At 40.6% G+C, this 25,805-nt stretch overlaps 2 protein-coding genes across 11 annotated transcripts in view; both read left to right on the top strand.

Annotated features, from left to right (window-relative positions):
* The window catches only part of UNC80 (unc-80 homolog, NALCN channel complex subunit), a gene marked incomplete at both ends in the record, with an annotated part of 247,919 nt that extends 244,669 nt beyond the window's left edge, over positions 1-3,250 (top strand). For all 5 annotated transcript variants that reach the window (XM_082630607.1, XM_082630605.1, XM_082630604.1 and 2 more), the window contains 3 exons: positions 226-337; positions 1,296-1,495; positions 2,984-3,250. In XM_082630607.1, coding sequence (XP_082486733.1) covers positions 226-337; positions 1,296-1,495; positions 2,984-3,250 — 579 coding nt within the window. The remainder of the gene's footprint in view (positions 1-225; positions 338-1,295; positions 1,496-2,983) is intronic.
* A 5,981-nt stretch (positions 3,251-9,231) lies between these two features.
* Positions 9,232-25,701, top strand: RPE (ribulose-5-phosphate-3-epimerase). Of its 6 annotated transcripts, none has more exons than XM_082630192.1 (7): positions 9,232-9,520; positions 10,190-10,209; positions 15,714-15,793; positions 21,678-21,817; positions 22,554-22,712; positions 23,245-23,331; positions 24,900-25,701. In XM_082630192.1, exons 1-7 carry the CDS (start codon positions 9,410-9,412, stop codon positions 25,020-25,022), a joined length of 720 nt encoding a protein of 239 aa, XP_082486318.1. In that variant the 5' UTR covers positions 9,232-9,409; the 3' UTR covers positions 25,023-25,701. The 6 variants fall into 6 exon arrangements, with proteins under 6 accessions (XP_082486318.1, XP_082486319.1, XP_082486322.1 ...); XM_082630194.1 differs by having other exon boundaries at positions 9,242-9,520; positions 22,554-22,688; XM_082630193.1 differs by lacking the exon at positions 10,190-10,209 and having other exon boundaries at positions 9,234-9,531.
* Positions 25,702-25,805: the final 104 nt, after the last annotated feature.

Genomic DNA, 25,805 nt, shown 5'->3' with positions numbered 1-25,805 from the left:
TAAGATAGAAGTGGCTAAGGGGATGCCAGAATCAAATACACACTTGTATTTAAATATGCAGAAAGATGTTTATTTTATTGGCTATGAATGTTAAGGAACAACCATAAGACTCCACAGAGACCCACAAAGAAGGGAACAAACCATAGTCAGAATCCTCTGAGCTCAGTCTTTCCTCCCAGGCAGTTCGTTCCTTCTTGCTAGTTTTCTTCTGCCTGTTCTCTTTAGCTAAGACGTCCTCTACTATCACGTCAGAAGACTCAGACTGAACCCAGAAACCGCCATGGGGCTCGGCTGTCAACCACCCGCAGGAGCATTCAACCTAAAACGAAGCCATCGGGTGAGGCCTCCTGTGTCCCTTCTGACTACACATTGACACGTTGCCCTGCCACACAGCCAGGAAGGCCTGCAGAGACTGAGCTCATGCAGATAAGCACACCTTGGGGAGCCACTAGGGAAAGGGACAAAATTTCCCAGGAAACTTGAGTGCCTTTTTTTCGCTCACCTTTCCCAATTCCATCCCTCCCCTCATGCACCTAGGAAATGGAACAGTCCAAGGTAAACCACAAATGCTATGAAATTTGATGATAGAAGGTTGTGTTTCATTTACCCAAGCCAGGAAGACAAAGGAATGATGAATAATAGGGACTTTTAAATCTTGTTGGCAGTTGTTATGAGCAATGACCAAGTTCACTTAATGATCTATGCCAATTTTGTTTTTACGTAAAAACTATTTAGGTGAAAAGGCTATTTAAAAATTTTTTTTAAATAAATTAATTTTTTTATTTATACTATTTATTTTTGGCTGTGTTGGGTCTTCGTTGCTGCACGCAGGCTTTCTCTAGTTGCGGCAAGTGGGGGCTACTCTTCGTTGTGGTGCGTGGGCTTCTCATTGTGGTGGCTTCTCTTGTTGCGGAGCACGGGCCCTAGGTGCGTGGGCTTCAGTAGTTGTGGCGCATGGGCTTAGTTGCTCCACGGCATGTGGGGTCTTCCTGGACCAGGGCTCAAACCCGTGTCCCCTATGTTGGCAGGTGGATTCTTGACTGCTGTGCCACCAGAGAAGTCCCTGAAAAGGCTATTTTATGCAAAAATGATTTTTGTACCCAAGTCCTAGTCTTTGTAAGAAGGTGAAATCAATATATATACATAATAGTCTAATATGCTCTCATTTACTGATAAACCAGCAATGTCTTTACCAAGAAAAGTCAAGTCAGGAGACACTTGTTAAAACTAATTATTAAGCACTGCCAACCTACTTTCCTCCTATTCCTATTTACTGCTCTACTTCTGACCTACAGTGGATCAGAAACGATCTGTGACCTTCATTGAGGCTCAGGCGGAGCCAGCCGGAGCCCCAACAGACATGCTTCCTGCCACAGGCCAGCCACAGGGCTGCAGCCCAGCCCCATCCAGGAAACCAGACGGAATGGACAAACCAGTGCTCACGTCCTCCCCCGCCATTGTTGTTGCTGACCTTTACAGCCTGTCTCCCAAGCAGGTGAGGGCACTGGAGAAACAGGCAAGTCTTGCTCCTTGCATACTTCTGTCTGGGAACCATTGGGATATGCAGATGTCATCCATATGACTTAAGTCTGGGTCTGTAATGTTTTGTTAGACAGACACTGGTCCCGTCATCATGAAAAGAAACAACAACTGTAAAGTATATGGCCAAGAATACATCTACTTAAGAAGGCATAAGAGAAATCTTCATACTCTTTGTTATGAAAATCCTAAGAAGAAATATTTCATAGTTAAAATAACCATTGAAAACCAGTATATAATACATGATTGACAGTTCAATTCAAAAAAATATATAGATAAAGTTACCAATTTAGATGAAACTTTTAAATATAGAACCTTCTGAATCCCGTGAGAGGAACTTTTGTTTTGATCTTTTTCATTGTTGTTTTGATCTTTTTCGTTGTTGTTTTGATACTTTCTTGTTGGTTTTGATTTTTTTCCCTGCTTTTTAAATTTTTTTTTAATTTGTATTTATTTATTTATTATTATTATTATTTTTTTTTTTTTGCGGTACACGGGCCTCTCACTGTTGTGGCCTCTCCCGTTGCGGAGCACATGCTCCAGACGTGCAGACTCAGTGGCCATGGCTCACGGGCCCAGCTGCTCCGTGGCATGTGGAATCTTCCTGGACTGGGGCACGAACCCATGTCCCCTGCATCGCCAGGCAGACTCTCAACCACTGCGCCACCAGGGAAGCCCCCTGCTTTTTAAAAATTTATTTATCTTATTTATTTATTTTTGGTTGTGTTGGGTCTTTGTTGCTGTGAAGGCTTTCTCTAGTTGCAGTGAGCGGGGGCTACTCTTCATTGAGGTGTGCAGGCTTCTCATTGCGGTGGCTTCTCTTGTTGTGGAGCATGGGCTCTAGGCATGCATGGGCTTCAGTAGTTGTGGCACACAGGCTCAGTAGTTGTGGCTCATGGGCTCTAGAGAGCAGGCTCAGTAGTTGTGGCACACAGGTTTAGTTGCTCGGCGGCATGTGGGATCTTCCTGGACCAGGGCTCGAACCCATGTCCCCTGCATTGGCAGGTGGATTCTTAACCACTGTGCCACCAGAGAAGTCCCTTTTTCCCATTTAATGATAAAAATGCTTTTGATTTTTATCATTAAATTCCCATAGGTCCCACATTCTTCTCATGGGTTGTTTAAAGAAAGCTAAGGGGCAATATACTATATATGTTTGTAAAGTCTTTAATGGTTAAAAAGCATTGTAATACCATTGTCTCATTTTTATCCTCACAGTCTACAGGATAAGTGGGGCAAAATATTATGCTCATGCAACAGGTTAGAAAACTGAGGCTTAGAAAGTTGGAAGGGCCTATATGAGGTCTCACATATACCAAAGGCTAAAACTGGGTGCACCCTTGGGATTCCTTGTCCAGTTACAGGTGTACAACAAACATTCTGTGATCCTTTTCCCTAGTACCCATCCTATATTTCCATGATGTTATGATCCTTTTGGTCACAGGGTGAAAGCCTCCCAGCTGAAGAAGGAGAAAAGAAGGAGGACACAGAAATACAAGGTGCTACAGCACATAGTCCCCTCTCTACTCAACTCTCAGACCCTGATGACTTCACAGGCCTTGAGACATCCATCCTCCTACAGCATGGAGACACTGTCCTTCACATCAGTGAGGAAAATGGCATGGAGAACCCCCTCCTGTCCAGTCAGTTCCCTTTTACTCCCACTGAGCTAGGGGAGACTGAGGTAGACCTAGATGAGTCTCATGTTTAATTCTGTACCTTTTAAGAGTTGTAGGTGTAGACGAGATGTGGAAGGGATCACTTTGCTAAAAGTTGAAAACTTGCGCTTGGAAAAGATGGAAACATAGCACTTTACACTCAATGGGTAGCACAAATCCCAGTGGATTTTGCTGTCGATGTGCATATTGTTTCATAAACATCTTTTAAAAATCAATGGCTAAGATGTTTTGGTTGTGTGAAGACCATAAAATCTAGGGAGGAATAAAGGGAAAAAGCCATTTCACTGCACATTGTTTATGATTCAAGAAGCCTTGAGCAGTTGAAAATGTATATTGTTACAGAGCTGCTTACCTAGGAATATTAACAAATAATGTGTTCTAAAAAGAGAAAGCAATTTTTTGAGGTTACATTATACATCTCATGCAAATGTTTATTTTTCTAATTTCAAAATCATTAAATCAGGTGGCTGTACAAGTAGCAATTTACATAAAAGTAATCAATAAGGAAAATATTAGTTTGGAGAAACTTGATAGCAAATAAGCCTGCAGCCATTTTTTTTTTGATCAACAATACAGCCATTTAGAAGAAGAAAAAATACTATTTTTAGAGCTGTGGATTTTTCAATATTTATTTTTTAACTGTCATTTTCATTGCATATTGTAAATCAAAATGCTAATGCCATAAGATCATTCCATTTCATAACACATTAGAGAATATTCTAGAAATTATCAGACATAATTCTGAACTAAGAAGAACCTAAATAGCCTATACTACAATAAAAATTAAATGTAAATATAATAGCTAGAAAGAGATGGTATTCCTACTTCTAGTCCTGACTACATCAATGCCAAGATTGGGAGATATTGGGAAATGTGATTACTTTCCCTTACAGTGTCCTGTGCCTGCCCTTGATGGCATATTTTCAGATATTATATTAAGGTTAGTGTTGTTAGAATTGGTTCAATGAAATAACTCTTTCTCAGTGTTAACAATATTCATATCCTTCAGATATTAAGTTTATGATTCTCTATAAACAGAGCTTGTATATTTTATTTTAACTTGAAGTTCAGTTACTTCAAGAAAAGTATAAAACTTGGCTTGTGAGGCTATATCTAGTGTGTTATTGATCCTATAGCAGGGCTTGGCATCATGTAGTTCAAGATTAAATTTCAAAACTTTAACAGTTTACATTAGAAAACTGTTACATAACTTCTAAGTGTATAAAAGCTCATATATATATATGTAAATTGGTATGGTGGTGAGGGTGTGTGTGTGTTTTCTAGTCCTCAAGCTAAAGTTTAGATTGTGATTACATTGCAATGAATTTGGAACCCATTCTGTACACTTAAACTTTGACTACATTAGCTATGATATGGTATATGTATATATAAAGGAGACCTACTAAACCTACCCAAATCACAAAGGAAACTTATTTTTCTCTTAGAATTGCTTACTAAACAGGCATTGTTTTTAATGTGATATATACTTTCAAATATAATTTGGGGGTTTGGTCTCATTCACTAATAGAGTGAAAGATATCTGTGAGTTAAAGGACAAAACTAAAAATTTCAAATCTAAAACTTCAGAAAGAAGAGGTGGTAAATGGCCTCATCTATGTTTTACAATATTTTCAGGATATTTACACTTAATGCTGAATTCTCAAATGCAGAAATATACATATATAAGTGGTTTTATGATGCTTTCTAAGCTGATATATTTCACCTGTTAAAAATTATGCTGCTCCCTTAGTGTTAGAGGCCTTATGCTTGGTAATTACAAGTGTCTGTGCTATATGAGTCTCTATGTATGTGCGTGTTTCGTTCCAGTTTCTTGATTCTTGACTCAAATTCTCTATGTATGATCGTATCAAATATTTAAAAAGTAAAAGGGTCAAAGACGATTGTTAAATATCTGACCAGAATCCTATATACCTTTATATATATTTAAAAAGTATTGGGATGTTTTGAACATGACTATGCTGGCCTGTCTGCCTTTTACCCTGATTCCTTCACTCTAGTGTTATGGAAGTCTACTGGAAACTTTTCCAATAAGCTAAGTAATGTTGTACCTTGCAAAAAAGCCTCCACTCTGACAAACAGGGCCTTATAGAGTGGCAGTGGTTTCATACTGGGACTATGGAGATTTTGCAGATGTGTACATCTGTTCCATTTAAGGTGCCCTTAAACGTGTTGAATGTAATGTGTTAAATGTTTATGTGTAATTGATAAAATATCTATATGTATGTGCATAAGATTGTCACAAGATGTATTCTCAGGAATACTGTTACCTGGAGTTTGAAGGAATAATTATTTAAAAAAAACAAAAAAAAGTCGGGCAAGATTAGAAAAAGTTCAAGATAAGTAACAATATTTTGTAATTCAAAATATTATTGAGTATATGACTAAAAGTTAATTATTACATATGATAAATATAGTATTGGTAATAGATCATTTATTAAGCTATGATTCTTAATATTTATCTTGTTCAGAGGAAAATTAAAACAGACACCTACTTCCCATGTATAAAAAATTGGACTCAACCAAGAGGTTGCTTCTTCTGAAATTAACTTTTGAGAGACCTTAGAATAAGCATGTATCATCCACGATAGTGGGTGTAGATTTACTCAGATTCAGTTAAAGCAGTTCAAATTCTGGATACAGCATTTTATACAGCAAAACATTTTACTTTCATTTTTCAGTGTTTGCTGCTTTCTGTAATTCTATTAGATAAGTTGTTTTTTTCCAAAAAGGAAACTGAGTTGTTGAGTGCATTGGGGCAAGGCACTGAGAACTACGGTGTCAAAAGGCATAAATGGGCATAGCAATGCTGGAGGAAAAAAAAATCTGTGGAGTTTCAGGGTCTGATTAGGGCCTGTTGAGTAGGCTGGAAGTAACTGATTTGCTATTTCAAGCCTCCAAGAGTACCTTAGGCAGGATGATATCTCCTCCTTCTTTAGTTATCTGTCCCTCTAGTCAATGAAAAACATTCTCCAGTCTGCTGTCCAGCTCTGAGAGTATCTGAGACAGGAATAGAGTGTATATAGGGACCTACAGGGAAGAAACGGTCATAAATAGAATGACAGTCCAAAATAGAAATTAAATATCCTTCCTCAAGTTGTACATGAGATTAATAGCCTCCGGAATTTGCTGCTATCACACCGAGTCATGCTGTTGCCCTGTGACCTCACACTTCCAATTCCACGGCCTTGTCTTGGCAGTGAATAGAAAGTCCCACCTCCTCATTTACTTCAGTGGGTCCTAACTGCAGCATTTCAGAAACAAAGTTTGGTTTGACACTCAGGAGAATAAAAACAAGTTTAGGGCAGAATGTATCTGGAAAAACTTAAGACAAATTTTCTTATGTTATTTTAGGATCATTTAGGATTACAGATCAATGTACCTCCATATTTTTCAAAAGTCACTGTGACTGCAGGATGAAAATCCTTTATTAGCCATTTTGTAGGTAAAAACAAAAGATTGACTACACAGCCAACGTCCCTCAGATGACTATAAAGTTTGTTATGAATACTGAATGACCAAAGAGCATGGAAAAAATGCATATGAATAAATACTGAAATGTTTATGAAAGATATTTATGAAAGATAAGACTTCTGTGTTTGAATATGCACATATAATAAAATAAATCTAAAAACATTTAAGATGGCTGATTGAGTTTTGTTTCTCATTTTTCAACGTAGGGAATAGGTTAACTCATTCAGGAAATTGTTCATTTTAGATCCCTGGGATGTGCTTTTGTTTTGGATCACTGGAGCTTGCTTTGACATCTCTCCTCAACCCTCATAGTCCGGCCTGAGGTCACCCTTCAATTGGACACCTCCAATTCCTTCCTCCTATTCCAAATGAGCTCCATTCTACTCATGCTTTCCTTCCCTAACTTTCAAAATAAAGCAGAATGGGCATATTGGGAGACAAGTTCCCCAGTGTGACTTCTCTGCCCAGGTATGACCATCTGGAATGACTGGTAGATTTCCCGGAAGGAATGTTAAGGACCAGGTTATGCGCTGAATGTGGCCAGAACCACTATGGAATACACGTTTACCACCAGTTCTTTTATACAAAGTGCTCTATCCTTACCCTCTAAGTTATGCTCTTGCTAAATCCCTTTTTTTTTTTTCTTTCCCTCCTGTGAATCTGTTACCTGAAAAACTGTGTTCCCCTCTTGGTGGGAGTCGACCCAAAAGACACAACCAAGCCAAAGATCCGGAGAAGGACCTGCTACTTGCAGCAAGAAGGAGAACATGGGGGATCTCTCCCAAAGCAGTGTCTTCCCAACAGCAGAATTGGGTAAGTTTTATGCTAAGGGTACATGCGTATTGGTGAAGGGGCTTGGGCTGTGGACAGAGTCCAAGATTTAGTGGATTGAAGTCATGAGGGTCAGAAAAGGTCAACATATCATCTCTTAAGTTCCTGTTGATCTGGTGGTTGAGGCTTTAGGCTAATCATTTCCATTGAAAAGAACTGGTTGAATTTACAACTGATACACTATCTTCGTAATTGTTACTTCTCTTGCCTGATAACAGGCATTTGTTTCTGCATTCTTTGTCCCCTTAAGATCATTAATTACTATACAAAAGAATCTGAAAAAGAATACATATATGTATATATACACCCGAATATAGAACTATATATAACTATATAACCATGTAACTATATATATATACATATAACTGAATCACTTTGCTGTACACCAGGAAGTAACACAACATTGTAAGTGAACTATACTTCAATTAAAAAAAAAATGACCACCTATAGGACAAAATCACTTTCTTCTTCCTTAACAAAGACATCTCCATAGCTTATACCTTTTCTTACCCCAATACATAGCGCATGTCTATTATTATATCTGGTACCTTTAACCACATATATTACTTAGAATTCTCAATCCTTTGAAATTTTAATTTTTAAATGAAAATAAAGAAGTGAATATTGATCATTGTGAACTGTAAAAAAAAAAAAGAAAAAAAATTAATTACTGAGACCTGTTCAAGGGCAAACATTGTGGCCAGGCTTAGATGACAAAATAGCTTAGGCCAAAAATGCCTTCTCTTATGTCAAGAAAGCCATGCCTGGTTTTCTTTCTCCAGAGACCCCTCCTCCCCTACCTTATCTGCTTAAAGTTTTACTAGTTATTTTCTCCACCCAATGATCCTAGACACATTTGGCAAAGAAATAGCCACTCTTGGGCCTCCCTGGTGGCGCAGTGGTTGAGAGTCCGCCTGCCGATGCAGGGGATACGGGTTCGTGCCCCAGTCTGGGAGGATCCCATATGCCGCGGAGCGGCTGGGCCCGTGAGCCATGGCTGCTGGGCCTGCGCATCCGGAGCCTGTGCTCCGCAACGGGAGAGGCCACAACAGTGAGAGGCCCACATACTGAAAAAAAAAAAAAAAAAAAAAAAAGAAATAGCCACTCTTACCCTGTTCTGGATTTTGTCTTAACAGTAAATAAATGTATTGCAATTTGTCAATAAGCATTCCTGTGAGAGAAGGTAAGAAGGATGAGGGCCAGAAGCAGAGGAGAGTAATAATAACCACCACCATTTTAAACTGAGTACCAGGCATCCGGTCCTGGGCACAGACTTGGATTCACAAATCTTAAACGTTGAGCATTGTCTTCATAGATGAGAAAATTGGAGGCAGGGAGAAGTGACTTGCCAGGTCACCCAGCTAGTATCTGGTAGAGCCAGGATTCCGCCCTAAATCAGACTCCCACCGCTCTTGAGAGGGATTCAAAGAGAAATAGGAAGAAGGGTGTTTTTTTTGTTGTTCTTGGACAAGTACAGGGACGGAGAGGAAAGGAACGCATATGCAAACGATGGAGAAACAAAAAAGTGATAAGAGGGCAAGAGCTGAGAGGGAACTGCCCGGGAAGTAAAACTAAAAAAGATTAAGAAACTCCTCAGAGGACTGGGAGACCTGCAAGGCTTGTTTTAAAATCAAAGGTCAGAGGAAGGAGGAAAGTGCCTCACGGCGAGGCCCCGCCCCTAAGCCCTTAAAGTGGCACCCCTCCCGCTAGGGGAGGCGGGACTTCCCCCCTCAAGGCAGCTGCTGCCGGTGGAGTCCGGAAGACTCTACTGGGAAGAGGCGGAGCCAAAACTGTGCGGCCAATCGGGGCGCGACGCCTTCGTCTTGCCGGGGATCTCGCTGGGTAACTTGCTTCAGACAACTAGCACCATGGCGTCCGGCTGCAAGATTGGCCCGTCCATCCTCAACAGCGACCTGGCCAGTTTAGGGGCGGAGTGCGTTCGGATGCTGGACTCTGGGGCCGATTATCTGCACCTGGATGTAATGGACGGGTAACTCTCCGCGGGGCTCGTGTCTGGGTTGCCGCGCGGGGCGGGATAGGCGCACCTTTATTGAGTGCCTGTTGGGTGCACGGCGTCCCTGTACCGCGGAGCGCCTCGCTCTGAACGCGGTACTGAGAAGGGGCCTGCGGTGGGAGCCCTGGAGGCCCTGCTTGGAGGGGACCTGAGTCGGCATCCTGGGCTGCGACCGCGTCCCAAACCTCAACCATCTCCCCTCCCCCCACGTAACGTGTGGTCTTCTAGCACTTAGCGCCTGGAAGCGACCTTAAATCTCTAGGATCCGTCTCATTTTCGGTTGGAGAAACTGAGGCCCAAGGGGATAGGCATGACTTGCCCAAGCTCATATAGCTAGTTAGTGGCAAAGCTGGGGAGAAAGACTTGTGTAAGGATGACGAGCTTGGCACCTGGAGTGAGAACGCCCGGCTTCTGCCACTTGCTGGGTTACTTGGGACAAGCCATTTAACCTCATTGAGCTTCAGTTTCATTATGTGAAAAATGGGAGTAATAACACTATCGCTTCGGCATCTTTGGAAGATGAAATGACCTCATACACGTAGCTTACAGTGCCTGGCATATAGTAAATCCTCTGTAATTGTTAGTTGTTGTATCATTGTTCAAATTATGATTTTCCTGTCTATTTTCTCTTCAGGCACCCTGCTCTTCAGGGAGGTCAGTTTTTTGTAAGTAATTTTTAAGCACTGTAGTTACAGCCCATAATCAATATTGTTTGAAATCAGAATGATGCTAGTTTCTTAAGTTGGTTATAAAATGAGGAAAAATCATAGAACAGTTAAGACTCTCTCAACGTTACACACATTGTGACAGAGTTGCAGCTTGGATCTTGGGTTTGCCAAGTGGTTCTCCGAGCCCCACTGATCACAGGCCATGAGATCAAAACAGCCATTACCGGGCCTCCCTGGTGGCGCAGTGGTTGAGAGTCCGCCTGCCGATGCATGGGACACGGGTTCGTGCCCCGGTCTGGGAGGATCCCACATGCCGCGGAGCGGCTGGGCCCGTGAGCCATGGCCGCTGAGCCTGCGCATCCGGAGCCCGTGCTCCGCAACGGGAGAGGCCACAACAGTGAGAGGCCCGCGTACGGGAAAAAAAAAAAAAAAAAAAAAAAACAGCCATTACCTTGGCTTGGGGTAGAAAAGTAAATTTATTGGAAATAGGTAAAACCTCTGTGTACTCTCAGGCAAATCTGCCAATTCATGTTTTTTACGAAAGATGACCAGTCACTTCCTTGTCTTTTTAATGTCACTCCTCTTATGACAGCTTTGTCTTCTTTGTTCTGGCTGGTTAAATCTGCTGTTCCTCTTTTGTATTCCACTCAGTTACCTGAACACCGTGCCTAACTGATAATGGCAAAGAAGATGAGTAAATATTACCTCTTACAAAACCTTGATTTTTAGTTTGGTATCACATACATTTCTACTTCTGTATATTTTTTTGATACCTTTGCTTGAAAGCCCAGAACTTTCACAGGTAATATTACTGGAGTGTGTACCTCACAGATGGGTAGCTACATTTTTGTGTCTGAGACACAAAATGAGACAAAATTTTGTTTCTGAGACACTTGAGGGTCTCAGGATAGAACAGACTACGAGTATATGTGTGTACTGTGTTTGTCACACCAGCTTGGTTGTAAATAAGTCTCGTCCAATGTTTGAGTGAGCGAATGGAGAAAATAATTTGTTCCAGTTTACCAATCAGAATATCAATGACAACAACAATAGGTAATATTTACAAGCACTTGACTATTTCTGGTCTGATACTTTTTGTGAATTATTTCACACGACACTATGAGCTTGGTGCTGTTATCGGCATCAACAGAAAGAGATTAAAGTCACCTCATAGCTAAGAAATGGCGGAGCCAGGATTGGAAGTATGCAGCAGCTTGTTTTGTCTCTGAAACTGTCTTCTGTGGGTATTAGGCTTACAGAGAATGATTAAGATATTCTCTGTTTTCAAAGAACGACTATATTTTTTGATATTTATTTCATATCTCTCCTGCTGCACCGTAAGCTCCCTGAAAGCAGAGACTGTTTCTTTGGCTCACCTCTGTATTCTCTGCAGGAAAAGCACCATGGCAAGCTTCATTATAATTGGTTGGATGAATGGCTTTATCATAAGGGAGGGATCTCTAAGGAATCTCTTTGGCCCCTCCCAGCCCTATGGCAGACCCTGAGCTTATGAAGATAAAGAATTTGTTTTTTATTGACTCCTTTCCCCCTTTAACAGGAAACATCTTGGTTTGAAAAAACTAAATTCTGCATACACCATTTTAAAAACCCTTTCTCTGTTAAGCTTCACAACCTTCTGAGCTAAGAGCTATTTTTATTCCCCTTTTGCAAAGGAGGAAACCAGATTGGGGAGGTTCAGCCCCTTCCCAGTGACCCACCAAAGAGGCAGCGCCTGGCTGAGCTGCAGTGCCTCCGAGGCCCAGGGTATGAAAGGGGGGCTGGGGACTCCCTTTCCCAAGGCAGCCAGCCCCAGTTTACCTTCCCTCCAGGTAGTGCCCCCATGCTTCTTTTCCTGGTCCCCTGAAAAATCTCCAGCATTACACTGAGCTTGCATGCCCTTGTTTTCTGGTCCCCTCTCTTCCCTTGAAGCCCACACTTCTGATTAAATCTGAACGTCTTCATTTTGAAATTCAGGAACAAGTTCTGGAAACACTGGTGGGTGGAGCACTAGTATGGTTGGATATTTGAAATAAAGGACAAGTGGATTTTCTGGAAAAGAAAATTGGAAAGCATGTAAATATAAATGTGTCATGACAGTGACTGGAATTGTGTTGGTCGTAAGTGTAGGAACTGAGCAGATATTCAGTTTCTATATTAGGAAGATTTAGAAACCAGGGAGATTTCACGTTACTACTAGACCTGGCTGACTTCAGTACTGGGCCCACAGTGTCACAAGGCCACCATTAGCCGGGCCAGATGTTCATTTTTCCCGTCTCCATCTGCCATCTCACTCCTCCATGTTACCTGCCAGCCTACCCCCCACCGTAGGCATAGGTGTGATTCCTTATTCACAGGAAGTGTTGTTTGGTTACAGTCTTGCTGAATTTTATATCAGCCTTGATCTTCCTCTTTGCCTTGTTGGGAGATCTGGTAAAGGTTTGCTTTGTGTGAAAATTATACATGTGATGGGGGATCAAAATAATCGGATCCCTTATTCCGACATTCTAAGTGATTATAGCTTAATCTCGTAAGTTCTTTGGGAGAAAAGGACACTTTTTAATTGCATTTTAATTTTGGCAGTCTTTACTCCAAAATGGCATTATAGCTTCTGTTTCCCAGTGAAGTAAAAGTGTATTTGTTTTATTCTCATATTTTCTCAAGATGTGGTTATTGTGTTTATTTTCATGATAAACGAAGCCTAAGGTTGAGACAACAAAAATACTTCTGAGGGCACACAGAAAAAACAGTGAATGAAATCCAGATACTTCAATCTCAGATTTGTGTAGTATTCAGTAGCCCTTGCTGCCTGCTTATGTGACTCTTACCTCCAAGTTCTAAGTAAATATAAAAAGCATCTTATCCATAACCCTGGCAGTTACTGCTCTTAGGCAAATGGTAGAATGATTTCCAAAATACTAGAAATCCAACCTCCAAGGACCAGGGTGCTGGAGAGTAAAAAAAGTGTCTGTACCCATCCACCGTACCCATCCCTCTCAGGTGTGTCCTGACCTCTCTGTCTTAAGGCTCTCCTCCTCCCTTGGACTTTCTTCTTCTGTTAGTTATTAGCTGTCAGTGGAGGAGCAGACAAGCCTGGTAGTTAAGAGCCTGAACTTTGCAGCTAGATTGTCTGTGTTTAACTCCTGCCTCCAGCACTTACTGGTTCTGTGAGCTTGGGCCTCTTATTTTCTCATCTGTAAAATACAGGTAATAGTGGTACCTGTCTCACTGAATTGTTGAGAGGGTTGGTTGGTTGCTTTTGGTTTTGTTTTTTGGCTGCGCAGCACGTAGGATCTTAGTTCCCTGACCAGGGATCGAACCCGCATCCTTTGCATTGGAAGCGCGGAGTCTTAACCACTGGATTGCCCGGGAAGTCCCTGTTGTGAGGTTTTAATGAGTTAATGTATTGGAATGGTTTAGAATGGTGCTTGGCCTGTATATGTTTTAATTTTTTATTAACACTCCTTCTGCCTGCCTGTCATCTTAAGCTCAAGACTTTGGACATGGTTTATTCTCTCTCTTCAGCCTTTCCCCTCCCCCGCATCTTATCACGTAGGAGATCCGATCACCTGCTCTCCTTGTTTCCATTCCTACTGTTTCTTGCCATTTAGCAGCACCTCTTGCCTCTCTTCTTCCAACTTACTGCCCAGTCTGTCTGCCTACTGTATTATTTCCATCTTATTTTTCATTTGTGTCTCTCTTTTAAAATCTCACTTGATCAGGATAAAGTCAAAACAGTGAGCCTGGCATTTGATGCACTTCATGTGACACAGTCTGCCTCCTGCCTTTTTCATACCAGCCAGGGTGGGCAATGCCATCTCCCCCTTCTTTGAACTTAACTTAGTTATTTCTGCCTTTGCTTCATTTCCTTCCCCATTTTTACAAATTCTATTTGTTCTGTAAATCTCACGATCTTACCCCTTTTTAAAAAGTGCTATTCTACTTGCCTCTGGAACTATTTTAACTGAATATTGCCTACTTGTTATTATGTAGCTTTTCTTAACAGTCCTCATACAGGGTAATGCCTACTGCTTTAACAGAGAAAGCCCAGACTTCAGTGGCTTAATGTTATAAAGTTTCTCATTCATGTAATAGTTTGGTGTGAAATGTCTATCCATGCAGAAATTGAGGGACCTAGTCCCCTTCCATCCTGTGGCTCTGCCGTTCCTTAAGGGCCTCTTTACTGGCAGAAGGATAAAGTGAGAGCAGAACAGGAAAACTACCCAACCTCCTGGGCTCTGCAGTGGCGCACATCACTTAAACTCAACAGTCCATTGGTGAGAACTAGTTACGTGGGCCACTCGATGTAAAGGGAGTTGGGAAGTGTGGTCCTCGGCTGAGCTGGCTTCCTACCAACAACTGTGCTGTAACAGTCAGTCATGAATTCTGGTGAGTCATTAGCCATCTCTTACCAGTGAGACTGTAAACTTTTCTGGGGTGAGCAGGAACACTCACATATTTTTTTTTTTTTTAATATTTATTTATTTATTTATTTGGTTGCACTGGGTCTTAGTTGCAGCAGGTGGGCTCCTTAGTTGCGTCTCATGGGCTCCTTTGTTGTGGCATGCGAACTCTTAGTTGCAGCATGCATGTGGGATCTAGTTCCCTGACCAGGGACCGAACCCAGGCCCTCTGCATTGGGGGCGTGGAGTCCTATCCACTGCGCCACCTGGGATGTCCCTCACATATTTCTTTATAAAATACAATACTCTCTGAAGCCCTCAGCCTGGGACTTACATATAGGAGGTTTTTTTAAATATTGAAGTGAGCTGGTGGTAGAACAAAAGGACTAACCAGAGTAGGATAATGGTTAACTGCTTTGGGTCTGATATCAGAAGCCTTAATTTGAATCCTGCCCCAACAAATTATTAGCTGGATGACTTAAAGAAGTTATGTCTCCTGGGCTCTTCAAATGGGGATAATAACAGCATCTACTTCATAGGGCTGTTGTGAAGATGAAATGAATTAAGGTACAATATCTGGTATGTTGTAAACTCTCAGTAAGTGGTGGTTATTAGTATACGTTAAGTGTCTTTATTGATAATCTTTAAGAAAGTTTTGATAAACTGTCATTTTGTGCCCTGTGATAGAGGTGGATTAGAAGTAGCCACAGGCAGCCTGTGATGGGTTGATTTGAGACCCATATCAGAGTCCTGAACTTCCTAACTAGTGTGTGACTTGGGCAAGTCATATAACTTTTGGGGTTTTGGTTTTGTCATCCTTGCATTTCTACTTGTCAGGGATTTTGAATTACAGAGTTAACTAGAGTAAATCATGTGACATTATTATGATTTGCTGAAATATCAAGGAGATAACTGCTCTGTAAAACTGAAATTATACAGATATTTTTAGTGTTGTTTAATACTGATGATGTTATTGAAAAATAATTGCAATCACAGATAGTCTCCTGTACTCCCATCAGAATACATATTGAGAAAAATACAGAAACTGAATCGAAAACATTTTCAGAGCAAGATTTTGTTTGTCTTGTAGGCATTTTGTTCCCAACATCACCTTTGGTCACCCTGTGGTAGAAAGCCTCCGAAAGCAGCTAGGCCAGGACCCTTTCTTTGGTAAGTGGGTGTTACACCGTCTGAAGCTGGATGTGTTTGCTCAAGTAAAGGGAAAAGTAGCTGGTTGATTTCTCAACCTCCAGTTTCATCTTGTACCATTTTCCCTCCTCCCTGTGCTGGGGTTTCACTGACTGCCTGTAAGAAGCCAAACTCTTACCCGCTTCAGGGCCTGGGCACTTTGGCTAATCTCTTTGCCTAGAAGAAAGCTGTGTTCTCTTGACCAGTGCTACCTCATCTTTCCACCTCAGATCCTTTGTTGTTTCTTCAGAGAGCCCTGTCTTAAATTAACCTTTTCCCCGATACATCACCTTGTTGATTTTCTTCTTAGAATTTCTTTCAATCTGAGATTACTTTTATCAGACTCTAAACTCCTTAAGGGCAGGATTTCGTCGACTTAGTTTGCTGCAGTTTTCCTAGAGCTTAGCATAGACAGCAGCGACACAGCTGGGGCTCAATGTAATTGTTAAATGAATTTATGAATTGATTGACTTTTGGTCTATATTTGAAGCCAATTCATGGAAATCGGAACTTTCTACAAGTAGGGTCTATGTATGCTCCACTCCAACATTGTAGGATAATGTGAATTAAGGATTTTTAAGATCAGTGACCTAGAAGTTACTTTTTGTGGAATATAGATTCAGTCCACATATCCTTGTTGCTGCTGCTGCTGCTGTTTTAAACTAAGTTAGCAGTGACTCACTTGCCAGATCTCTGGTAATAAGACATTTGGTGAGTTCTTGTAAATATGTGTTTTTATGTAGCTCATTACATAAATTTAGTAAAACTTAGATTTTTTAATTGGAATATTGTGGGCTACTTTTTAAAATTTTTTAAATAAATTTATTTATTTTATTTTATTTTTTTGGCTGCGTTGGGTCTCTGTTGCTGCGCAGACTTTCTCTAGTTGCAGTAAGCGGGGGCTACTCTTCGTTCTGGTGCGCGGGCTTCTCATTGTGGTGGCTTCTCTTGTTGCGGAGCACGGGCTCTAGGCATGCAGGCTTCAGTAGTTGTGGCTCACAGGCTCTAGAGCGTAGGCTTAGTAGGTGTGCCCCATGGGCTTAGTTGCTCCTTGGCATGTGGTATCTTCCCAGACCAGGGATCGAACCCCTGTCCCTGGTTCGATTGGCAGGCGGATTCTTAACCACTGCACCACCAGGGAAGTCCCTGTGGGCCAGTTTTATGAAGGTATGGTAGCCATTAGCCACATGTAGCTATTTAAATTAGTTAAAATAAAATAAAATTAAAACTAGTTTCTTAGTGGCATTAACCACATTGCAAGTGCTCAGTAGCCATGTGTGGCTTGTGACTACTGTACCATCCAGTGCAGTTATGGAACACTGCAAGCATCGCAGGAGGCTGTTAGAGCCTCTGTAGGCTCCATCCACTTCGAATGTACCAAAGGAAATGTACATTATCACCTAATTTATGTGGCATGAGGGAAACAATGTTCCACCAACATGTTCACTATTTTGAAATTTCCAAATAATGGAATATAATCCTCTTGATATCTGAACTTTTTTTTTTAACTACATTTTGGAAAATGAATTTTGCAGGGTAAATTCGTTCTTATGACTGTCAGAGTTGGATGAAATAAGTAGCATTCTTTGCCCCCCCCACCTTCCCTGGCTTGTACAGTGACCACAGAATTCCCCACTGTGGCTTTGTGTGGATTGAAAATATGTACGTATTTTTCCGTTTCTCTCCCTTTTAGTTCGTCTCCAAGTGTTACTTCTCACTGCTGTTTGACTCCCCTCCTACCTCTATCTGTGCCTCTTCTCTTACCAACTCAACTGCCACCATCCCACACAATCTGCTTTTCCTTTCTGTTTTTAGTTTGTTATTTGCTGGTAAACTTGCTAATCAGTCTTTCCAGAGGTCAATCTCAAGTAAAGATGAAAGGACTTAATATGCTTTAGTGTTTTTTTTTTTTTTTTTTTTTTTTTTTTTGCTGTACGCGGGCCTCTCACTGTTGTGGCCTCTCCCGTTGCGGAGCACAGGCTCTGGACGCGCAGGCTCAGCGGCCATGGCTCATGGGCCCAGCCGCTCCGTGGCATGTGGAATCTTCCCGGACCCGGGACACGAACCCGCGTCCCCTGCATTGGCAGGCAGACTCTCAACCACTGCGCCACCAGGGAAGCCCTAGTGTTTGGGTTTTGGAACCTTTGTTTTTTATATTATATGTTTTTGTTTGTTTAATTCTTGGATACTGGTTGTTGGATAATTGATACATGATATATCCTAGGGGTTAGATCTCAAGTTTTATGTATAACTGCTAAAGCTTTTAACTCTTCATTCTCAGTATTGAGTAGAATTTACCATGTAAGAAGTAAAGTGGTAGGGAAAAGTCATTTTTGTTCTTAGCTAAATCACTGGTCTTCAAGTATGGTCTGAGGACCCGTGGGAGTCCTTTTCAGATGGTCCATGACATCAAAACTATTTGTAGTTTGATTTGTAAATTACTTGTACTGATATTATTTGCCATTATTTATGTTGATGGTGCAAAAGCAGTGGTGAATTTCTGCTGATGCCTTAGCCTGAGACAAGGCAGTGACACTGAACTATACAGGTAGTCGCGATATTCTTATTTGCCATACATTCATAGTATCCTTTGTAACAAGTATCCTTGATGAATTGGTACAAGTGATTGATTTAGTAAATCTTGATCCTTGAGTGCATGTCTTATTAGGATTTTGTGTGACAAAGTGGAAAGAAAGTACATATAAAGCACTTCTATTAAATCCTGGAGGATGATAGTTTCCTTGAAGAAGACCACTTGTGCCATTGTTTTAAGCTGTGAACTGAAAGTGCTAGTCATGAATACCATTTTCCCTTGAAAGAACAACTGACAGATGAACTGTGGTTATCAGACTTGGATATTTTACTGACATTTTCTTTAAAATTAACTAAGTGAACCTGTCACTTCAAGGAAAGCGGCTCATCAGTTTTCATTGCCACTGATAAAGTTAGAGTTTGCAAGTGAAAGTTGGAATTTTAGAAAACTTATATCTGCCTCTCTGAGCTTGACAGCTTCCCAGTACTCACAGCTTTTCTGACCAGATCTGTAATATCATTAACAGATGCGGGGTTTGGATAGTATATAATGAAATGTGTCACTATTTGGAAGATCTGTGTAACTCAGTGAACCAATAGTACTTACAAGAGCCATTCAAAATGTAGACTAATGGGTTTGAGTGTAACAAAGTACAAAAAGGTCACTGGTGGGGTTGATGGATTCCACGTTGCCACTAACCTTTCTAAAAAAAGTACCACTTGTTGAGTTTCGGGGTAGAAATAGAATATCCACACTTGAGTGAAAAGGCTGTGGATGTAGGTACTCCTCCCTTTTCTATGCACTTTTTTCCCTTCATATAAAACAACAGATTGCAGGAGATTGAATGCAGAGCAGGTGTGAGAATATAGATGTCTTCTCTTAAGGCAGACATTAGCAACTCGCAAAAATGTAAAACAGTGCCACTCTTACATTAACGTGTAATGGATTTATTTTTATTATCATTATTATTTTTTAATGAATTCATAAGTAGACACTAAAATTTTTTTAGTTTGCATTTCTAATACATTAAATATTGATAAATATAACCCACATCAACAATATTTTGGGGAGAGGGCTTCAGTAATTTTTAAGAATGCAGAGGGAGTCTGATAATAGAACATTTGAGAACTGTATCTTAATTACAGGCAGATTAGCTGAGCCATCAATTCCCCAAATACTAGAGGATGTGCAGTGAGGGTTGCTAGTAGTGACTACGTGCCAGAGATTGAACAGGGATGACCTAGCAGTCTGGTAACTTAGGGAAGAGTAAACTTGATCTTTTAAACCAGATTGAATTTTTTTTTCTTGTTTATAATACGAAGGGGAAAAAACACCAAATTGAGTTTATCTTTTAAAGACAAGATTTTGCCTATTAAAATATGTTCTATTTTTGTTACTTTTATTAGTTTAGAAATATAAATGTTAGTCTTGGCTTCATTAATCACGCTGTATACTCTGTTTTCCTGACATTTTCAAAGCCTTGTTCCTTTTTATAATCTTAGTTACTGAGTTCTGGAATACTAGAATTTTTTTCTTTAATATAGCTTTGCTGTATCAGCAATGTGCTCCCTCTAACAAAAGAAAAAGCTCAAAACTCTCCTCATTGCCATCTGTCTGGCGCAGGAGTGTTTACTGCTTTCTTCTTCCCAGCGTTATTTCTTGTTTTCACTTCTTTTAAGCTGCCCTCTCCTTCTCATGAAATGCTATTATGTTTTAAGTCAAGATCTTTAAGAAGGCCATGCTCATTTCTTCCCAAACATATACTCATATGATTTGAGCTTTAGGATCAGGACACGTGGCAGGCTTCTCAGGTTAACGTGTTCTCCCCTCTCAGTCTGTTCCTTTTCTTGCAGTTGTCTGCCTCTCAATTGATGGCACTTCTCTTCTAGCTCCTCAGGCCAAATCGTTGCACCATCTGACTCTCCTCTCACTCTGCACTTCTTTTTATTTTTTTTTAAAAACATCTTTATTGGAGAGTAATTGCTTTACAATAGTATGTTAGTTTCTGCTGTATAACAAAGTGAATCAGCCATATGCATACATATATCCCCATATCCCCTCCCTCTTGTGTCTCCCTCCCACCCTCCCTACACCACCCCTCTAGGTGGTCACGAAGCACAGAGCTGACCTCCCTGTGCTATGCAGCTGCTTCCCATTAGCTATCTATTTTACGTGTGGTAGTGTATATATGTCCATGCCACTCTCTCGCTTTGTCCCAGCTTACCCTTCCTCCTCCCTGTGTCCTCAAGTCCATTCTCTACGTCTGCATCTTTATTCCAGTCCTGCCCCTAGGTTCTTCAGAACCTTTTTGTTTTTTTTTTTAGATTCCATATATATGTGTTAACGTATGGTATTTGTTTTTCTCTTTCTGACTTACTTCACTCTGTATGACAGACTCTAGGTCCATCCACCTCACTACAAATAACTCAGTTTCGTTCCTTTTTATGGCTCAGTAATATTCCATTGTATATATGAGCCACATCTTCTTTATCCATTCATCTGTCAACGAACACTTTCACTCTGCACTTCTGACCCACAGCAGCCCCTGTTGTCCCTGCCTCCCGAACATACCCAGAATCCCTACCATTGCTCACCATCCTCAATTGCTGGGTTTTTTGCCTTGGCCTTCTAAGTCGGATCTTGTCACTTGACTCAAAATCCTGTAGTGTTTGTTTCGCGTCATTCAGAATAAAACCTGGTGGGCTGCAGAGCTCTGTCCTCTCAGCCAGTGCTTCTCTGACCTCACCTTCTCCCCCCAGTGCACCCCCGGCCGCAGCCACACTGGCCTTATTTACTACCAACCTAGTGTGCGTTGTCTTCACTCCTTTTATTTGTCTCTCCCACTAAGAATGTAATCCCTGTGACAGCAGAGATTTTTGTCTGTTGTTTGCTGTACCCCTGTGGCCTAGAAAAGTTTATGGTGTGGCAAGTGCTCAATAAAATATTGGTGGGGAGAACCACTTAATTTAGCTTCTTATTTTATAAACGAGGAAGCCAGTCCACATAGATAACACGACTTCTTTAAGTTTTTTAGAATGGGATTTCCTGGCCCAGGACCTAGGTTTCCTGGTATCTAGTTATTTTCATAAACTGCGCCATATGCTTTTTGTGGAAAAATGGGGGTTTTTTTTGGTAAATGAGTTTAACCAAAGCCTTATCTTCAGGGTGAAGGGAGGTTATCTATACAGAAGTGTAACTTCTGTATATTTAACAATTACCATGATACCAGAAGAGTTCATATCTGAAACAGCAAAAACTCCAGGCTGGCTTCAATAATATGAGCCAGCTATTTTCCTTATAGTAATACTTAGGGGATACGTCTTTTCTTTCCAGACATGCATATGATGGTGTCCAGGCCAGAACAGTGGGTAAAACCAATGGCAGTGGCAGGAGCCAATCAATATACTTTTCATCTCGAGGCTACCGAGAACCCGGGGGCTTTGATCAAAGACATTCGGGAGAATGGAATGAAGGTGAGAGCTCAACAGTGATGGTAATGTTTTTCTTTTTAAAATAAATTTATTTATTTATTTATTTATAGCTGTGTTGGGTCTTCGTTGCTGTGTGTGGGCTTTCTCTACTTGTGGCGAGCAGGGGCTACTCTTCATTGTGATGCACGGGCTTCTCATTGCCGTGGCTTCTGTTGTTGTAGAACACAGGCATGCGGGCTCACTCATTGTAGCTCGCGGGCTCTAGAGCGCAGGCTCAGTAGTTGTGGCGCATGGGCTTGGTTGCTCCGAGGCATGTGGGATCTTCCCGGACCAGGGCTCAAACCTGTGTCCCCTGCATCGGCAGGTGGATTCTTAACCACTGCGCCACCAGGGAAGCCCAATGGTAACGTTTTATACTATTTATTCTCAGAGTTGGGAAGATTTGGTGGAAGACCTGAAATGATAGGTGGAGAAGACTGGACTTAGGCAGCTATTCGTCAGGTTTGAAGATAGAGTTTAAGTATAACTTGTTTGTCAGATAAGATTAATACATTCCACTAATGTTTTCTGAAAGTTTCTACCTTTTAGAAACATTTACTTTTGACAGTCTTGTTGACTTTTTTAAAAAAAGTAATTACAGTCTGCACAGTTTATGTATTCCATTTATGTATGTATTCTATACTTTAAGAATAGACCTTTCTGCTGTGCCTGATATGCAACAGTAATGTAATACGGAAATAATTATTGATGTGATATAGCAAATTTGTCTCTGTTGCAGGTTGGCCTTGCTATCAAACCAGGAACTACAGTTGAGTATTTGGCACCATGGGCTCATCAGATAGATATGGCCTTGGTTATGACAGTGGAACCTGGGTTTGGAGGGCAGAAATTCATGGAAGATATGATGCCAAAGGTAAAAGAAGTATTTGGTTCTGGGGTAAGGCTTTTATTCTGTAAGTTCATTCAGTAAGCATTTATTGGACTACTTGTATGTTTAGACCTGTACTGTTCTGAAGGTGGGGAGATGAGGATGCCTATATATCATTGGAATACAGTATGAGAAATGCCCCAAGAGATTTACGTTTGGAGATCATAAAAGATACTACATCTTAGTCTTGAAAATTTTTTTCAAAACCGTTATCTCTGTAACCTTGAGATCTCTTGGGAGTTTTCATTGAATATTGAGGGTTTTGTCTTTGTCTTGTTTCTGTGAAGTATATTTTCTGCAAAGCCATGACAAATTGAATGCCATTTGCCAAACAGAACAAAGCTTGCTTTTATAAAACTTAGTTTGTTACAGTACATTAAAAGGTGGTTTTCCCCAATCATAATTTGTATTGATATAACGTCATTGTCTGAGACATTTGGAGTCATATTTTAGTAGCTAATATCAGCTATGTGATTTTTTTTATTTGGTGTTTTTCCCTTTGTCTATCCACTTAGTCACTTATTTCCTTGTGTATAACTAGGTTCACTGGTTGAGGACCCAGTTCCCGTCTTTGGACATTGAGGTTGATGGTGGAGTAGGTCCTGACACCATCCATAAATGTGCAGAGGTGAGACTGCTTGGCTGCAACCAAGACCAATTTCCTATCAAATGTAATGCCAGGACGGGTCTTGTCTGCCAAAGAGACTTCCTAAATAGGCTTTCTTTCTTAGAAAAGTATTTTTTGGTTTAAATGTAAAACCAGGAAAATAAAGAGCGATAAGTGAATATTCTGAAACCACATAATCATTAAATAGTAAGTCCTGGTTATCTCAGTAATGATGAAAAAATTCTTTGGAAAGGAATAAGCTGAATGCCAGCCTGTGGAATATCATTGAAACATTCCAGGGCCTTTGAGACAGTTTTCCAAGATAGGGAAAGAAAACATACCTGCTTGTAAAGGGGAAAAAGAATGTTATTCTGCAGAACTTAGGTGTATTAGCTACTGTTTGTCCCTTGCAAGCTACTAAATCTGTCCCTCTATAGAAGTGGGATGACTTTTTTTTTTCCAAGTGGCTAGCTAGGCTGAGTTAGGCTCCTGAACTCCGTAAAAGGATACCAGCCCTCCCTGTAGCATTGCAGGTGATTAAAGTTTATGTGACCTGCTTTTATTAAACAGCATGGTCTAATCTGCACTTTCAGTGTTTTGTATAAATGCCACACTTTCCTGCTTGATACTTATCAAAAGCTTGACTGTGATCAATAGGGAGGAGGTGCTGGCCAGACGATTAGTGAGCATGTATCCTTTGACCCCTTGTGGAATTCTTTTTTACTGAACTGTGCTTTGTCATTAATGCAGTTCTTGCTTACGTTACGAGACATGTTAGGTTGTAACCCTATAAAACTAGTATTTTTTCTTTTTTTTATGAGGAACGTTGTTAAAGATGTAGTGTGCTGTATCATAGGGTGAGTGTCTCTAATTGGAGAAATTTTCCTTAGTTTCAGTGGTTCTCCTAACAGTCCTCCCTTTCTTTTAGCACTGAATTACATAATAGATTGGGTTTCCCTCCTTGAGGCAAATCCTAGGAATCTCAGAGATAAATTTGGACTCATCTTACTTGGTTTTACTCTGACTTCTTTGCTTTCATATTGAAAAACATCTTGAAAATCTTTTTGAAGCCACCTCAAAAGCATTCTGGAATGCAGTGAAGCATATATAAGAAGTTCTATTCCTTCTGGCCTCACATGAGAAATAATTTAATGTTGCCCTGTTTTATGGATTCTTTCACATTTTAGCAATAATTGTCCTTTTAGACTACCTACCAATTCTTATACATAATTCAGAGATGAAAAGGTTGATTTTTTAGGAGCTGTGAGGGATTGGTATATAGGGGGAGACCTTAATAGATTTAAGAATTAAAGGTTTATTAGCAAAGATGCAGTGTAGTTTATTTAGAGGGGGTTACCAAAAAGTCAGTGATTTCTTAGACACATTTAAGAATAATTTCACATCCTCATTTAAGCATTTTCTGTTTTCATTGAACTAGCTGCTTAAGTATGTTCATCTTGAAGTGGCTTTTGTACAATTAAAGTGCTGACTGCCAGCTGCAAGCGTAGAAGAAACTCTAGTCCGGGAATTGTTTTAGGTTTTTCTGCATCTTCCTTTGAGGCATAACCTTAAGTGTTTACTTCTTCCAGGCAGGAGCTAACATGATTGTGTCTGGCAGTGCCATTATGAGGAGTGAAGACCCCAGATCTGTGATCAACCTGTTAAGAAATGTTTGCTCAGAAGCTGCTCAGAAACGTTCTCTCGATCGATGAAACCACAAGGAGTCCAGTGTTTCTGCTTATGAGATCTCCTTTTTATTGGAAAACAAGAATATTGACTACCAAATCGTACCACAGTTGAGGCAGTGCTGCTTTTCCAAGCAATTATTCATTCCAGTGACTAAAATCCATTTTGCAGAATGTTCCAAGAGGTTAGAAATTGGTGTGTATTACGTTTTCAGTGAGGAATTTAAAGATTAGTGTGGCAAAATACCATTTTTACTGGGAGACTTGATTTTTATAAAGAGTAAAAAATATGGCTGTATCAAGGTTATGAACAGAAATGTGTCTTAATGACTAAGGAAGGCATATTAGCTACTATGAAAAAAATTTTTTTTCTGAATTTCTAAGAAGAGTTTTCTTCGCTTCTTGGCTTTTCTGAAAGCAAAGGAAGTCCTGTTTTTCCTGTTTCGTGTCATTTTTGATTTGTGTATTTGCATGATAACTAAGTTTGGATCTGGCTGGGATGGATGGCTCTTCTAGCTTTGAAAACATCTATTTTTTACTTTGCACCTTATATTTGATACATAAAAAAAACAGTGTATTATGAAGTCCAGGGATTTTCAGGTGGTCTGTTGTAAAAAGCAAGCACAAGTTTTATCAGGGTGTTTTCTTTGTTAACCTTGCTATAGCGGCAGGTTATTCAGTGGTGCTTCCCCCACCCCCTACCCACCCTCCACCAACCCCATTTCCCCTTTTTCTTAATCACACCTGCTGTTCTGAAGGACATAAAATGTTTTCCTAGCTCTATGCTAAAAGGAAAGGAAGGCCTCTATT

Source organism: Mesoplodon mirus, assembly GCF_964341445.2.
Source record: "Mesoplodon mirus genome assembly, chromosome: 8".
Classification (NCBI taxonomy): Eukaryota; Metazoa; Chordata; class Mammalia; order Artiodactyla; family Ziphiidae; genus Mesoplodon; species Mesoplodon mirus.
The sequence above is the reverse complement of the archived record's forward strand: the minus strand, read 5'-3'. Positions and strand labels throughout refer to the sequence as shown.

Bases quoted from the DNA above. Each gene is read 5' to 3' on its own strand.
- RPE (XM_082630192.1), top strand. From the start codon at position 9,410: ATGGCGTCCGGCTGCAAGATTGGCCCGTCCATCCTCAACAGCGACCTG. The intron at 9,521-10,189 runs GTAATGGACGGG...TTTTCTCTTCAG, and splicing joins CCGATTATCTGCACCTGGAT to GCACCCTGCTCTTCAGGGAG. The intron at 22,713-23,244 runs GTAAGGCTTTTA...GTGTATAACTAG, and splicing joins AAGAAGTATTTGGTTCTGGG to GTTCACTGGTTGAGGACCCA.